The 14,538-nt window shown below is 42.3% G+C and overlaps 2 protein-coding genes across 2 annotated transcripts in view; one reads left to right on the top strand and one right to left on the bottom strand.

Annotated features, from left to right (window-relative positions):
* The window catches only part of pkma (pyruvate kinase M1/2a), a 323,744-nt gene that overhangs the window by 30,943 nt on the left and 278,263 nt on the right, over positions 1 to 14,538 (top strand). The gene's annotated exons all lie outside the window — the stretch shown is intronic.
* On the bottom strand, positions 6,351 to 9,174 carry LOC127600041 (uncharacterized). Its single transcript, XM_052064395.1, has one exon. It carries the CDS (start codon positions 8,500 to 8,502, stop codon positions 7,678 to 7,680), a length of 825 nt encoding a protein of 274 aa, XP_051920355.1. The 5' UTR covers positions 8,503 to 9,174; the 3' UTR covers positions 6,351 to 7,677.

Consider the following 14,538-nt stretch of genomic DNA (forward strand, 5'->3'; position numbering starts at 1 on the left):
TAAATGGATGCGATCTTGTGTTTACGTAACAAAAAATTCTTGGTCAATTGCTATACTATAGTAACTCATTTTCTCAGTTCTCCCTTAGGGCATTAAGGAGCTTCTGGTGCTAACAAAAAAAAAAAAAAAACAAAACAGCAGCAAAAATGAAATACATCAAGCATGCAAATTGCATATTTCATCTATAGTTAAAATTGCATTTTTGTCATACATCTGGTTCGGAAATGCATGGTCCAATGTGGCTCTGTGTTTGTAAAATGTGGATTTTTATCCATAGTAAATTCCATGCGGTGTGTTTATATCTATTCAAGTGTGTGCCTTGTTGTAAATATATAGTGGTCATGCTCCCCCTCATTTTGCGTTCAATGCAAAGCTATAGATTAAATGCTTTGTTTTCCAGCCTTATTTATTTTGTTCAGCATTTCTTCCACTTCTATTCTCTCGTTTGTGTCACGTAATCAATCACCATCCCCTCCCCTCACTTGAATTGTTGAACAAAAAAACAAGAGCGGCTACACAACCGACGAGAGCAATGTCGATTCCACTCCGGCACAAAACATAGGCCTTGGTAAATATTAAATTTAAAAGGATTCCCAGATAAGGCGGCTTGAAAAATTGAGGCAGCACCCCATTCTTCTAGATAAGAGAACACAGAGCCATCTGGAGGCTGCCAGATAGCAAACTCCCACGCCATCCGCGAGACCTCACTCTCATCCGAGGCGGCGGTCGAAAGAATGAGTACCGACACTTTCATTATGTTAACTTCCAAAATGAACTCATTGGCATTCAAAGCAGATGCTGCTCCTTTCCCCCCTCTGTAAACACAATGTTTTCATACATCCGCACCTAAGAAATCTTCGCCAGGTCAGCCCTAAAAGTAATAATATTTATTTTTTGTAGCGTATTGTGCTATTAGGTATTTGGAATATTTTGCTTACCTCATTTAGCCACGTGAGAGGGTCAAAATATTTGAAGCGGCACTGCATTTCTAGACCCAATCATCTAAGAAAGACAACAATTAATATTTTTTAAATGAATGTTGCTGACAAAGCTTTTTTAAATTATTATTATTAGTGTTTGTGTTGCAGGATGAGTATTTGCAAAAAATCTGTGAGTAATTGACACCAAGCCCAAAATATTTGTTGCCTAAGTAGAACACAAGGAAAACACTTCTTTTTCTATCAAACATCGTTTTGCCCTGACTAAATGAAGCTCCTCTCCTCGCTTTGAGGTGGTTTCTCAGCACCGAGATGCATCAGGATGTTGTCAAAGCAACAATTTTATGTAAGACGTGGCTTTGAGAAACAGTGATTTGGTACATTTTTCAACAAATAACAGAGATCTTCAAATAGGGGAATTTTTGAGTTCCAGACGAATATGCGGGGGTTCACTGCATACAAATAGTGTCTCTACCATCACTTTGAGGGAATGGGAACCTTAAACAGACATCCATAGAACCTGAAATTTGTGGAAATAGTAATTCCTTCAAAAATATCAAAACAAAATGAGTGAGAGAAAATGTTACTACATATGCCTAGTCGTTGTTTACTCCTTATATACATTATTTTCTACACTTTTGTTAAATAATTTCTTAAATAGAATGTAAAATGTAACTTAACAGGCCACCTCCATCGAAGCCAATCATGGCCTTTTCACAGTTGATTAGCGCCCTCTCTTGGTAAAAAGTTGACACTGCAATCGGTGAGCTTTCGTAAAGTGTCGCCTCCAGTATTGATATGTTGGTCATAATTTTTTTTACACTGGTTAAAGTTTTTACTTCTTGATCCATACCACTCATTTTAACATTAGGATTTAGGATCTAGCCTACCCATTAGTATGTCAGAGTTAGTGACTGCGAATTGAACCTTCGTGCCCCTGTGTCAAACGCAGCAAACCACCGGATTGCTCAGTAGCAAGGTAAAGTGTTTTTTTTTTCAACCACTATCACGAGTTACCCCAGCATTGCGCGTTGGAAAGTATTGCATGGTGTTTGTAGACTATAATTACTACAATTATTCGATGGAAAAGGTTTGACAGTGACTGCCCTAAAATCGATTAATTCATCATTCAGAATCTAGTTGAATAGAGTGTTGATTCCAGTATTTGCATCGAAATGGAGTGCACTATTCGTCCGAATCCAGCAAAAATGATGTTGATTCAGTCTCAACTAATTTCCCGTCGCAAGAAGTCCAACGTGACGCCGTGTTGCGTGAAGTTGAGCTGCACCCATTTTTTTTGTTTTTGATTAAAAAAAAACTGACGTGGAAACAGAGGTTCAGAACAGTCAAATAGATTTCCCCATTCCACTGACAAGCTGATTGTTAATTTTCCCCAGAGTCAATCAAGGAACTGTTCATGAATGCCCACACATCATCACGAGTTGAGAAAAAAATTAGCACTAAATGAAATGAGTGGAATTTAAAAATAGGAATTAAATTTTTAATTGGCAGAAAATACCAAGCAATGTGTCTGTTTGGATGTAGTTAAACTTGGCATAGCTCAGGTACTTTAAAGGTGTCTATCTTCTCTACCAGCTTCTGTTTACTGTCGTTTAAAAATAATTTATTCTAAAAAAGTTACTTAAACCTACATACACATTCTGTCTTGTATGGGCCGCCTTTTTAGGTCTTTTTTACTCTCACAAGAGTGCGAACATTTGAGTACACACATTGGTCCTATTCCTGCCCACTTTGAAAACCACACAGTTGATACATGCTCAGCGTCAATTTCATTACACGGACCAAAGCTACCGACAGCACTTTCTCAAGAATAACAGACATTAAGCACACTTTGAAAATCACCTTTCAAAGGAATAGATTTTTTGGTACCCTTGCATTTTATGCTCCTCGGATTTGCTGGCCTCCACACTCAAAAATGGAAGTACTCACTTAACTGTTTAAAAAAAAAAATTAGATTTCTTGTGTTTTCAAACAAACACGTTCTGTTTGTTTGGTAGTTTTGAGCAAAAGTAAGTTAGTTGTTTAACCTTGCTAACGGTTTCACTTTCTGTCATGACAGGCTCTTGTGTGTCATCTCACAAAATTGAAGACCAGCAGAACGTAGCGGAATATGCACACGTGTTTACCAAGTGTGTCCAAAGCCAAAGGGTTGTGAAATGGAAAATGCATCTTGCCATTTGTGGAATCCACTTTTATACAATTGGGTAAGATTTGTTCTTTCTCATTCTTCCTTGCCTCCCCTTGATTGTGGATTTTGTTTTTTTTTATGTAAAAAATGCATCTTATGATTTCTTTTTGGCCATATCTTTCACATCAAGACAGTTGATGTACACCACTTTTACTTTTTGCTAAACTTCTTCTGATGGCTTCAGCCGACACAATTCAATCGCCCTCTCCATTAACCGGCAAGCTGCTGTATGTGCCTTGATGTTCTACAGCTGAAAATAATTTCGCCCAACTGGGCACCAGCCTTATGTTACAATACAATACAATACAATACATGCAGTCCTAACCACTTTTCCGTCACACGCTTTGTTGGTTCAAGCAGTTTGAGTTGAAAGAGGAGAGAATCAAAGTGTCCTTTAACCAGTGGATCAGAGACGTCATGCTCAAAATGTGCACACGTCGGCTACAAGCTAAGTTTCAAAGTCAACAAGAAGCGGTAGCATCCATTGACGAAAAAAGAGATTGGTTCACTTCTCCTGTCCCATGGAAATCCATTTCAATTCCAAGCGGCGACTCACGGTTCCAAATACGCATCGGCGCTCTTCGCCAACGCTCCTCTCTCCTCATCCTCAACTTCAGTGGCCATCCATCCAGCCGCACCAACGCCAACTCTCCAACAGCGCTGACATAGCCACTGAACAAATCGGGGTTGTGAAAAATGCTGCCCATTACTGGCGCAAAAAACACAAGCGCCCCAGGTCTGTCCAGCACCGACAGTCAGTGGCGCCGACATTCCTCCCAATCAAAATCTGTGCTGGTACAGGCGTGCTGGTACAGGCGTGCTGCCGAGAAGGCGCAACCACCAAGCACAGATACTGCTCCTTTGACGAATGTCGTGGCCAAAAAGCACTGAAAACAGTCCATATCAGGTCCACACAATGAAACAACAAACAACATGTGACAAAACAAAAGACAAAAACAGCAAAAAGGAACAAAAAAGCAAGGCTCTTGAAGAGCACTTGCCGAAGGCTGCCTACTCGGGCGCCATCTTGGATCTCATATGTTGGTGGATCATTCGGTTTAACTCTAATTCCACAACATTAGAGTATTGTGTTGTACATGCTGGAATATACAGTGCATTCTTGCTTTCCCAAAAAACGCTATAGTTCACTTTAAAATATGCAGACCTCAGGAGTTCTTCCACCTGAAATATACCGGTACTATACATATAAAATGGAACTTATTTATTTATTTATTTTTAATGACCACTTATCGTTGAGTTATTTTATCATGGTGCGTGTGGAATTCTAAAAACAAATGACTTATAAATTGGGAAAGATTTTGCCAAATTTTGCTGCATGCTTTGAAACGGGAAAGTACTGGCATCTGGTGAGCATATAAGGAAGCCACACACAATATCCCACACCAGTAGCAACATGTCATCATATGTTTTGAATTCCGGGGTACCCTTGCATTAAACTGTAAAAGGTGTGACTTACTCCACCATGTTTTATCTGGAGAAAAGTGCTTTCCCACACACGAATGCATCCACCGATCATAACAATCATAATGTTTGTCATTTTGGTAGCAAGGTGCTTTTTCAGAAAACAGTAGGTGTTAACCTATGTTGCATGCTTTCAGTTGGGGGGTGGGAGTGGGGGGGGGGGGGATCGCAACAGCTGGTGTTAAAATAAGACAGACATGCACAGTAATTTCCGGTTGAGAGGCATCCCTGCAAAAACCGTGCAAGTTTCAGATTTTTGCCGCATGATTTGAATGGGGAAAAGGTGGCAGTGATTCAAATTGTAATGTTAAAATCAAAGAAGTGCGGTGGTTTATGTTGAGATAAATGTGGGCATTTTCAGTGGTTTCCAATCGTATCGGGTAGCTTTGAGGCTCATATCAGGATGAGCCGATGACACACTTGCGAAGAAAAAGGGTTCAATACATTGTGTGTGCCACGTGAGGTAATAACTGCATCTCCCCCAAATCTATGTTGACTTTCTGTTTTCGTAGAGAAAAAAAATGGCTGTAATGGACTCTCGGGTTACGTGACTAACCTTGTCCACATTGCTACTGGGTTGACTCCTCGGCTATTTCTTCACAGCCACATTGGATTTGGCTCCAGGATAAATACTTTTGTCATAATATTTGAACTGTGCTCCCGGTCCACTAATTGCCCCACCCCGCCGCCCACCCGAATTCCCAGATAGCAGATGCAGGTCGATTAGGGAATATCTTTTTGACCTGCATTCCGCAGCGACTGTCCTATAGGCTCTGGGATGAAAGCTGTTACCTGCTTGATAACAGCCAACCCTGGAGTGATAACCTTCCGGCTAGTTTCGAGGACACACCGTTTCGCTTCGCACATAAGCGCTTGCAGTCGCAGCATTTCTTATTCAGCCTTGCGCCAATTTTTTTTTTTTCCTCAAATAGGATTTGCCGCGAGGTTAATCATTAAGTTTGGCTCTTCGACTCTTTGGGTGACCGCCAACCATTCGTCGAAATGTGATGAAGGGCTTTGAAAGACAATCCCGTGGAAAAAGGCAGCGACTTCTTTCTTTCTGTATGCAGAGCAGATTTGTCGCCGCGGTTACGCGGAGTCACTTTGATTAATTTACGTAAGGATGCTGACATCTGCGTTTGCAGATTTTCATTAAGATCAATGGCAAACGGCTTCAGACACGCTTCCACTTGTCTAGGCTATTATCCCCAAAAGGCACGGTAGATTAAGTAGAAAAATAACTCGTTGATTAGGATAAAATTTCCCTTTCAGAATCAATTGTTTTTGTTTAAGGCAGCTTTTTGAGAAATATAATTAGAATGCACCTTGTTCAGAAGATGTGCATGTAGGCCCCGAGGCGAACAGTGATGGCACCAGTATGGGGAATATTTTGTGTTACGTACTTTTCCGGAAGAGTGCAGTGTGAGCCACTGTCAACCTTAGTTTTAATCCTTCCCTCCACTGTGTTGTGCGATGTTATGTTGTTATCTTAATGATAATCGCTGCCTGTATTTCTGCGCCAACCCGGGCTCCTCCGCCAGGCTGGGGTGGGCTGAGGAGTTGCGCCTTATCAACAGCCTTTGTCATTAAATCATCTTTTTCTACGCCACGTCCAAAAAGTTTACCGTCGTCACGCTTATCGGAAAGCATCGGCAAACCGGTTTTCTTTTCAATCACAGCTTTGCACATTCAGTCGGGCGGAGATAAAATACAGCGCAGGCTTTTCCATACGGGGCGAAAAGAGTATTTAATAGTGAGACAAATAAAAACGGACAATGGCGTGATTTGCGTTTGTTGTCAGTGGATGTCAGCTGCTTTTCAACCAACCGCGCGCGCGCACTCACGCACACACACACTTTGTTTTGGCATACTATAACCCTTACAGCAAATGGTAAAAGGTGTCACAATTTGCTGCATGCTTTTAATAGAGAAAGGTAGTGCCACTGAGTGGACAAGTTGATATTTTTGAAAATTAATATCCTCAGGAAATTTCAACCTAAAGACGATTTACAACCAAAGCAGCATTGGTGAGAATGATATTTTATGATTTTACAAAAAAAAAAAATGAATTTCAGTGGCTTCCATCCTTTCCACACAGACCCATTTTGCTACATGCTTTAAATGGGGAAATGTAGCATCACCTGGTGGACCAACATAAGCCAGATGACACTTCAATAGAAATGTAAACATATTATACCTTTCGCTTATCAATGCTGGAATTGTTTTTTTTTTAATTTTTTTGTTCTGCATATCCTCTGACAAATTATTAATTTAACAGCCAAATTGCATTGGGAAGAATACAGTCTCACGTTTAATACTGAAGCAAGTAAAATTGGACAATGTCATGCTTTGCATATGTCTTGGAGTGACGCACGCACGCATACGCACACACGCGCACACACACACACACACTCTCACACACACTTCATTTTAATATGCATCGGCTGCAACACACACTTTGTAGAACACTTTCAAAGGTGTCATAATTTGCTCCATACTTTGAATGGGAAAAACAAAAACACCATTTGTGGGTAAATTGGAGTCAGCCAGTGATCCAAAATAAAACTATAAAAAAAATAAAAGAATTTGTTAGGTTGGATTACTTTTTCAAAGTAAATATGGGATGAAACATTTTTTCATGAATATCCTTGTGTAATTTGAACATTCAACACAACCCAAAAAGAATCATCAGGAAGAGTAACATATTCCGCTATAAACAATAAAAAGTTCATTATTTGCATTTGTCATCAATAGTTTTCAGCTGTCCCTCCCTCGTAATGTTAGCATGAAACAAACAAACAAGAAAACCAGACGAGTTTTCGCACTTCATGGCTTGTTTTCAATCTTAAAAGTCAAGTAATGGGGTTTAAGGTTTTCAAGCGTGTACTCAATTCTCACGGCTGTATGTACAGAAGGCAGCCTCTTAATGTCCCAGTCAGGCTGCAATTGGTAGAAAGCGCCGTTCTGTCCCAGTGACTGTACTGATTGTCTCGGTGTTGTGCTCAAGTCGAGGGCAGTACCAAGTGAACTTGGTTGTTTGACATCCAGTCAGTGCATTAGGGGGCTCACGGAAACCCCCTCGCCCGAGCACACACGCTTACAGTGCGGCAAACTGCGAAACAGTGAAGGTTCCGGAGGTCTCTTGATTGCCGACGGCGCGGCATATCCCTCTCTGTCCTGCCACAGTGCGCCGATAGTCTCCGGAGGTTGATAGCCCGGCTCCTGAGGGTCCAGTGGGTCTTTCGAGAGCAGGATGCTGATGGAGGGCACCGTCCTGTGCACGGTCATCTCTGACGTGCCCCCCTCGGTGTTCTCCCACACCTCCTTCACCACCTTGTACTGCAGTTTGGTCAGCTGGTGCAGCGAGCCCACTTTGCGCTTCATGATCTCAGCACATGTGATGGTCTTCGTGACGGCGCGGCCTGACCCGGTGAAGACCACCTGTCTGAGTCCACCTTCTCCGGCACCGGAGAGTCCTTTCTCGCCCTCCATCCGGGCCATGGCGAAGCCCATCAAGTTGCGGATCTTACTCCCTTCTTTAACGCGCATCTCCAGTACCCCCGAGGCCAGTCCGGGGAAGGGACATGGACTGCGCTCCTCAGATCTGCAGACTTTTTTGAAGCCGTCCTGTCCCAGTTTGAGCGCAGCGGGAGGCACAGGTTGGGGTGTCGGTTCGAACGTGGTCGTGATAACATTGTTCTCCACTTTGGGCAAACTGACATTCGCGTAAGTCTGAGCCTGGTATGGAGGAAAGGTCCCGAAGTGTTGCCCATTCTCCATTTGAATTGACGCATTTACTTGCAGTCCCTGATGAGGCTTGAACTGACCCCCGGTCAGGAAGTGACCACTGACCACACCATCCCCTGTGAACATGGCTCCTGTCCTCAAAAAGTCTCACTTCGAGTTGAGATGTTTACTTTTCCATCATGGCAAGCCACCGGACTCTTCCTCCGACTGACAGCTGTAAACTTTTACAAAGAGACTTCATCAAAGAAACATTACCCTCTTCTCCCCTAAGAGTAATATCAACGCAGTCTTTAATGCAGGCTCTCTGAAAGGGCTAGAGAATTAAGATAAATGCCCGGCTTGTGAATCAAAAGCTCTGCCGGGACCATTCAAGATGTTCTTTAAAGAGACTCTTCATTTCACAGCATTTGGAAAGCGCTTCGGGGACAGATAAAGATAATGAAAATCGGCTATATTGTTCGTTTCAGTTCAGTTTTCCCGCAGAAGCGACCGGATATAAGAAGTACTTCGCCTGTAACTTAAAGGAGATTTGACCTTTGAGTCCAGTCCATTCGGGTGTCGCTCTCAACTCAGAAGTGACCTCTCGTTTCAGTCCTGCTCATAAGTTCCGCCATCTAATTTTGCACTTTTGCCCATTCCTACTCTGGCACGAGTCAAGTCACCGGAGTTGCGCGGAGTTCCCCGGAGCGTTCCTCTCCCGGAGCTCTGGCTTGTCTCCAGTGATGCTGCGGGAAGTATGTTTCTGCTCCCCACAAAGAGACATGAGGGACAGAAGCTGCTTCGGCAAGGCTCACAGGAGGAGTGTCTGTGTGGCTCAGTGAGGGTGGGGGACAGGGGGGCATGATGGAGGAGGGTTGAGGGTTGGGGGGTGGGGAGGTCCTCTTAAAGGCGCAGGCTTTTTTAGCTTCCATCCAAAACACAGTCCCCTCCTGTGCTGCCTCAGCTCGCTGTGTCCCTTTAACCACCGTCACTCATTTCCTCAGCAACTTTGTCAATCTCTTTAGAGGACATTCAATGTACACTACTGATTAAATCTGGGCACTAGACTGGTGGCTCTGTTAACTAAAAAAAATAAATGTGTGTGTGCATACATACTGTATGTATGTATCTACATATAGTCGTTTGAAAGGGGTTGATTGGAACACAAAAATATGCTCAGCTAGCTCTCAGCTCATCATCCCATCATTGTGATGGGAATCTTCTTTATAGTCAATCCTGTCATGTTACAAATGGACCCAATATTTAAAAACTTCATCTTTGATTATTTTTGCTTACATTTTCTTCAAGTCAGTCTGCTTACTGATTGGTTGCTCCATTCCACGTGCGAATTGACGTAGCTCAGGGGTCCTCTGTGTCGACACTCAGCCAATGCCAGTGTTGGGTATCGGTGTGATACTTTCATCCTCACACTTTTCCTGATGGACACCACCGTTTCCTTTTTTCAAAAACAAAACAATTTTACAAGGCAATCTCCCCGCCGAGTCCCTTTCGCCGCTCGTGCTAGTGCTCCCTTTGGAACGAATTGCACGCCAACCCAGAGCTACGTCACTAATCTAATGTCCATTTGTGACTTTATGAATCAACAAAGCAGTGCATGACAATGCTTTATTTGCATGTTTGCAATAAACGTACAGTAAAACATTGGTGCCAGTCAACACTGCCGCAATCCACAGATCTAAAAGAAGCCTTTGTTTTGCATTGGCAAAGGTAGGCGCACGTCTGACAACAGAGCTTTTGCTGTAGAATCATTCAAGAAACTGTTTTCATTTTCAATTGTGGGGAGTAACACGGTACATATCGTATTTAAAAAGATTTTTTTGAGGTATCTGCACTTCACTGTATTTGTCCAACTGCTTTTTTACATTCACCCTCTACATTTGAAAACGGAGACTATCTGTAGTTTATAGTCCTTACATTGTCATAAAGGGCTCGTATCTTATCTCCTCCGATGACAACATGATATAAAGAGAGATCGAAGACACTAAGTTATCAAAATGGGTCTTGTATTATTGGTAATTTTAAAAATGTCATTTTGACATTTCTATTTAAGTACATTTCAAAGTCTGTACTTTCTTACTTTTAATTAAGTAGAGGAATCGATATTGCTTCTTTTACTTGAGTCTTGTTTTACACACGAATCTGTACTTCTCCTTCAAAACAGAGTGTGAGTACTTTTGCCCCCTGTACTAATTTTGGTTAAATAGCTTTCAACCATAACAAAAAAAATGGGTGTTTTGCTTTAGTGATCAAAGAGTCATTAAGCACACATCAGGGAGCATTTGCCTTCTCCGAGGATCACTTCAGCGACAGTCTTTCAGTCTTGACGGAAACCTTAATGGGGTTTCCATCACCAGTGGGTGGCGCTGCCCGACTCGCTTCTTGCGCCCCAGACAGGCCCAGACAGTTTTGGCGTCCACCTAATCAGCTCAGTAGACAGGTGGATTTGTTTTTTTCTCCATGTGAGTGACAGATGGGAGAATGTGTGAGGACAGCCCACTGAGGCTGAACCTATAAGGCCAAGAGAGAGACCGACGAGTCCTAACTAGCCTTCGACTCAGTATATCTCCCAGTAAACAGTGGTGCCAAGACAGCTATATGTGAGGCTAATGTATAAGCCTGTGTGTTGTGTAGGATTTATGCTAATAAGGGAATCTCTTGACCTTCGTCAGAGAGCTTCCACCTTGTCACCTTCACATGTCTCCAATCTCCAATGTACCTCACAGATCACCATCCAGACAACTCCAAAAGTCTATAGATATTATGATCATGAATATTGCATCCTTCCATCCATTTTCCAATCCACTTTATCTTCACAAGTGGAAGCCTATCCGAGCTGTCTTTGGGCAGTAGGCGGGGGACACCCTGAACCGGTTGCCAGTCAATCACAGGGCAAACGGGGACGAACAACTATCCGAGCTCACACTCAACATGGCGGGACAATTTAGAGTGTTCCATTAACCTGCCACACATGTTTTTGGAATGTGGGAGGAAACCAGAGTACCCGGAGAAAACCCACGTAGGCACGGGGAGCTCATGCAAACACCACAGAGAGAGGCCGGAGTGGACTCTGCACCTCTGCACTGTGAGGCTGACACGCTGAACCAGTCGACCACCAGGCTGCCGTGCTTGATCATTTTTGCAGTATATACAGAACACAAACAATTTTGTCTATGTCTCAATAAAAAATGTTTGGGGGATATTCAAAATCACTTTTACAACTATTCATTCTTTCAATACTAGGGATACTTGTGTGTGTGTGTGTGCGCGTGTGCGTGTGCGTGTGCGTGTGTGTGTGTGTGTGTCCAGTTGGTCATCATATAAATGGTGATAATATTAACATTACTGAGATACCCAACTGTTGCCCATAAACAAATGCGAGGGTTGCCAGGCTTGTTTTTTTTGTTCCTTCTACTCAAAAGGTGTTCGGCAGAGGAGTTAGCATTATAAGAACAAGAGGAATAATGTAACAGCGATGGGTTTCCATTGGAGGAGAAAAAATGTTTTTGTTGGCTTTTATTATCCCAGTCTGAAAAGAAGACACGAGCAAGGGCAGGAGGAGGAGTAGGAGGAGGAGGAGAGGGTTTTTTAGCGCTCGCCACCAAAGTGATCATTCTGTTGTTTGGGAGAAATTACTCTCATCAGTCATAGGGAGATGCACAGCTGCCTACAGGGATGTGGTAATGTCACTGCGTAATAAAGTGTGTATGTGTGTGTGCGTGTGAGTATCGCAGTGTGGGTTGTGGTGAGGGGTGAGGTGCTTCGGTGCAAATGTAGGAGGGCAGCGGGTGAGAGAAGTCTAATTTAACCACAGAGAGCTTTAAATTGATGATAAAGACGGCTCTGTAATCATCTGTATTTACCACATCATCGCGGCGTGTAGTTTATTGCTTGTCGCGTCTGGAACATGATTGATGAACAAACTCGCCGCAGTTGAGGTGGTTTTAAGTGGGAAACATGCGCGAGAAGCTAACATTGCATAGTAGAAACATTTGACCGTGGCTTATTTTCTTAGAATCGTACAACCAGGTGTCATTTGTTCATAAAAATCTTGGCCAGGAATCTTGAATCAGAATCAGAATCTTGGCAAAATGCATTCAGCACCTTTTGATCACAAGTTTCAAAGCGACAGCTAACAAGGCTAAGGCTAATATGAGAAGTGAACGCACAGTGACTTGCGAAGGTATTTTTTTACCCCTTGAGCATTTAGAATTTTTTTTGCCACATTTCAGGCTTCAAATATATAAATATAAATTATTATTTTTTCTTGTTGTTGTTGTTGCTACAATTGGCCGGGAAAAGACTCGTTCCATCCCGCCCTGTTATGCCCCGCTCTCTACTGTGGAAAGTCTAGCAAAATACTACAGTATATGAAAGAAAACTCAACCAATGCACACAGACTGCACTCAACTTTTGCTGGGAACAAAAAAAGGGTCCTATATCTTTATGTTTGAAGCATGAAATACGGCAAAAAGTCAAAAAGTTCAAGGGGGCTGAATACTTTCGCAAGCCATTGGATCAATATATTGTACGTCTTGACAAACGGCACAAACCGTTGGACTTGAATGTATGACACCGGTCACGGATCCAAATGAAGTTACAAGCTTTGTAACATCGGCGGCTGTTGCAAGAAGCTAATCTCTACACAAGCCTCCTTCCATATAAAGTACCAAGGAAATGGCGAGCTAACTCGTCAGCAGCTAATGCGAGAAGCTAACATCTTTACTTAGCGGTCCTTCTCTTCTCCTCATCAAAGAGCCTATAAGCCGGTGGTCTGTGCAATTTCCACCGTCTTCTTCTGCTCTTAAGTTTGTAAAACCGTCAGGGGATCTGAAGTGGTATGTAATGACCTTTTTGAGAAGAGTGTTTTTCCCCTTCTACCCCTCCCACGCTCCCCTGCCTTCATATTATGACGGGGGGGGGGGGGGGGGGGGGGCGTTGGCCGTGTCGGGGACGGCGGCCTTGTCGGTGGTGACGGGCACTCACGCTTGGTCATTTGCCCCTTTGCAATTCCTTCGTACTTACACCTCACTTAATCTAACCTTGGTTTATATCTGTGACATTCAGTGCTCAGAGACTGTACGGGAAGACCAGACAAAAGCATTTTGCTCACCTCAGCTGGAGTTGAAAGCAAGAATATGGATTTTTTTTTTTCTTCCTTGCAGGTTTCCCAAAAAGGTTTTCATGATATGTTTTAAACATGATATACAAGGGCATGTGGAAAAATTCCAAAAACAAAACTAAAGCAATACTTCCTTTACAGTATATGTTGAAATAAACATAATTTAAAACTGCAAGTAATCTTTGTTTTTTCAATTTTCAGAGCTGGTCATAGACATTCAAGTAACATCACATGTTTTTGTTTTGTTTTGTTTTCCTCCAGGGTTTCCCTTGCATTTTCAAGTAACCACAACTGCATTTAGGATTTAAATCAGTGATAAGGAATATTCTGCTTTTTCCTCCTGGGCTTTCATTAAAAAGAACAGAATCGCATTTCTTTTAATTCATTCATTTTTTTGTGTAGTTTATTTAAAGTTATAATATGGATTTTTTAAATGTACATTTTCATGACTTCTACCAACCAGCTTCCCATTTGTCTTTCAGTAATCAGAGGAAAAGCAATTCATTTTCAATTTAAAGATGCAATAACGGACTCCTATGTTTTCTAAAAATAGTGCTGTCAATAGAATTTAAAGTAACAAGACAAAATGCTCGCTTTTATTCCCTGCGCTGCACCTTGCTTTGAAAACAACAGTGATCTCATAGACCAACAAAAATTTTCAATGTAAATCTGTCGACCTACAGTGGAATCGTAGGGTAGGAATGGATTAGAGAACCCCCCCCACAGACGCCCGACCCCCACATTTTCAAAATTCCCCATTTTTTTTTATCCTTCCCGCTTAATTTTGTCAGACCACGGCCCTGTCTTTGTCGTGCTTAGGCTCCACCTAGTGGCATTCATAGGTAATACTAAACCTTTTCAATCACAGTGGTACCACTATTTATGAAATTAATTGGTTCTGGAAGAAATTTCTGAAGTAGAAAATTTTGTAAGTAGAGACAGGTTTTCCATGTAAATGCCCTTATCGGTTCCAACTTTTTCTGGGTGATTCACATTTACGTCAAATTATCGGAACGCCTCATGGTCCGAGGGTCTGATAATGA

This window comes from Hippocampus zosterae, chromosome 4, assembly GCF_025434085.1.
Source record: "Hippocampus zosterae strain Florida chromosome 4, ASM2543408v3, whole genome shotgun sequence".
Classification (NCBI taxonomy): Eukaryota; Metazoa; Chordata; class Actinopteri; order Syngnathiformes; family Syngnathidae; genus Hippocampus; species Hippocampus zosterae.

Coding starts and splice junctions, on each gene's coding strand:
- LOC127600041 (XM_052064395.1), bottom strand. CDS start 8,502: ATGTTCACAGGGGATGGTGTGGTCAGTGGTCACTTCCTGACCGGGGGT.